The 1,316-nt window shown below is 51.9% G+C and overlaps 2 protein-coding genes across 2 annotated transcripts in view; one reads left to right on the top strand and one right to left on the bottom strand.

The window, feature by feature from the left end:
* crlf1b (cytokine receptor-like factor 1b) overlaps nt 1-228 on the bottom strand; it is a 26,513-nt gene extending 26,285 nt beyond the window's left edge. Inside the window, exon 1 of the mRNA XM_015037747.1 lies at nt 82-228. The gene's annotated coding sequence lies outside the window, so the exon portion shown is untranslated. The remainder of the gene's footprint in view (nt 1-81) is intronic.
* tmem59l (transmembrane protein 59-like) overlaps nt 226-1,316 on the top strand; it is a 14,213-nt gene continuing 13,122 nt past the window's right edge. The window contains exons 1-2 of the mRNA XM_015037729.1: nt 226-561; nt 1,085-1,172. Coding sequence (XP_014893215.1) covers nt 366-561; nt 1,085-1,172 — 284 coding nt within the window. The 5' untranslated portion in view covers nt 226-365. The remainder of the gene's footprint in view (nt 562-1,084; nt 1,173-1,316) is intronic.

Below are 1,316 nucleotides of genomic sequence, written 5' to 3'. Positions count from 1 at the left end.
TGTGTGTGTTTTTTCTTTTTTCTTTTTCATATTCTCATTTAAGCGGGATGAATCACTGCTGCCAACATCATCTTCGCTTACCATCTTCTAACAGTTTGTGCCAAAGTCATCAGAGGCACATTACACACTGCAGTGAAGGCTGCTCTGCAGGTTCAGTTTAAAGAAGAACGGCGCGCGCGTGCGTGTGTGCGAGCAGAATGGTGATGATGCGCGTGACGCCATGAGCAGGAGCTGATCGGAAGAGCAACAGACAGACAGGACCCGAGCGGAGCCGAGGCAGCAGCAGCAGCAGCAGCAGCACCATCCCAGGTAGCTCAGTGCGGGTTGAAGGCCGACTCTCCGCTCCTCTCTCCAGGCTCCCTCAGATGCTCCGGTTCGGCGGCAGCATGCGCGGCTGGTTCCCCGCCCTGCTCTCGGTTCTTCTCGCCGGGCTCGCTGCCGCGACGTCCTCGGATCTGTTTGACAACCAGCTGGGTGACATCAATTACTGCAAAAAGCAATGCCAGCTCACCATCAAAAACAAAAGCCCCGCTAAAGTAAGTTGCTCCCGTGCGCTTCGCTGTCTTTGAAAGGAAAATCCCGTTAGCACTGGCTGAAAGCGGGTACGATCCTTATCATAATCAATATTTCAACAGCGACATCAGCGTCTTTTATGACGAGCTGTTTTCGGTTAGTTACGGTGTGAAGAATGAATAGCTGAGGTAAACGCATTTCTGCGCAGCCAGGCTCGGACATTTCTCTGCATCTTCTTGGATGCGCTGTACGGCGCGCACAATTAGGCCGAAAAGATGCAGCTCGCTTTCGTCTGCGCCCTGGAGGCAAGTCCAAGATGTGGACTGCATCCAAGGCAAGTCCCGTGATTTAACCTACTCAACACTGCACCATGACAGATTAGGATCAGGGGATACCAGTTAGTGACAGTTTGCGGTTCTGCGCACAGAAGGAGGCCAAACTGGTCCCGAGCGGGATGCGGGGATGAAGGACATTTTTCTTGCGGTTTCTTTGATTTAATGCGGCTAAATCCGCAGCCTTTATCCGTGGTCATCCGTGGTCTCCCCTCCCTCTGCTTCTCTGCTGCCTTCAGGTGTGGTTCAGACGTCCTGCAAGGCTGCGAGGAGCAGACCTGAAAGCGGGCTTTATCGCACACTTGAGAACTGTGCGATGCGAAAAGAGTAAGGATGTAGGCTTATGATGCATATTAATCGGCCTGCTTTTGTTTATCATGTTTTGGGAAATGCATTCAAACCAAATATCGTTTGCTGAAAAACGAACAGTTCTCATCTCGGCTTTCACCCGATCATCAACAACCCCCCCCC

Source organism: Poecilia latipinna, unplaced genomic scaffold (genome assembly GCF_001443285.1).
Source record: "Poecilia latipinna isolate Pla-1442-1.1 unplaced genomic scaffold, P_latipinna-1.0 Scaffold418, whole genome shotgun sequence".
Taxonomy (NCBI): Eukaryota; Metazoa; Chordata; class Actinopteri; order Cyprinodontiformes; family Poeciliidae; genus Poecilia; species Poecilia latipinna.
Note: the sequence above shows the minus strand (reverse complement) of the source record. Positions and strands in the feature narration are given on the sequence as shown.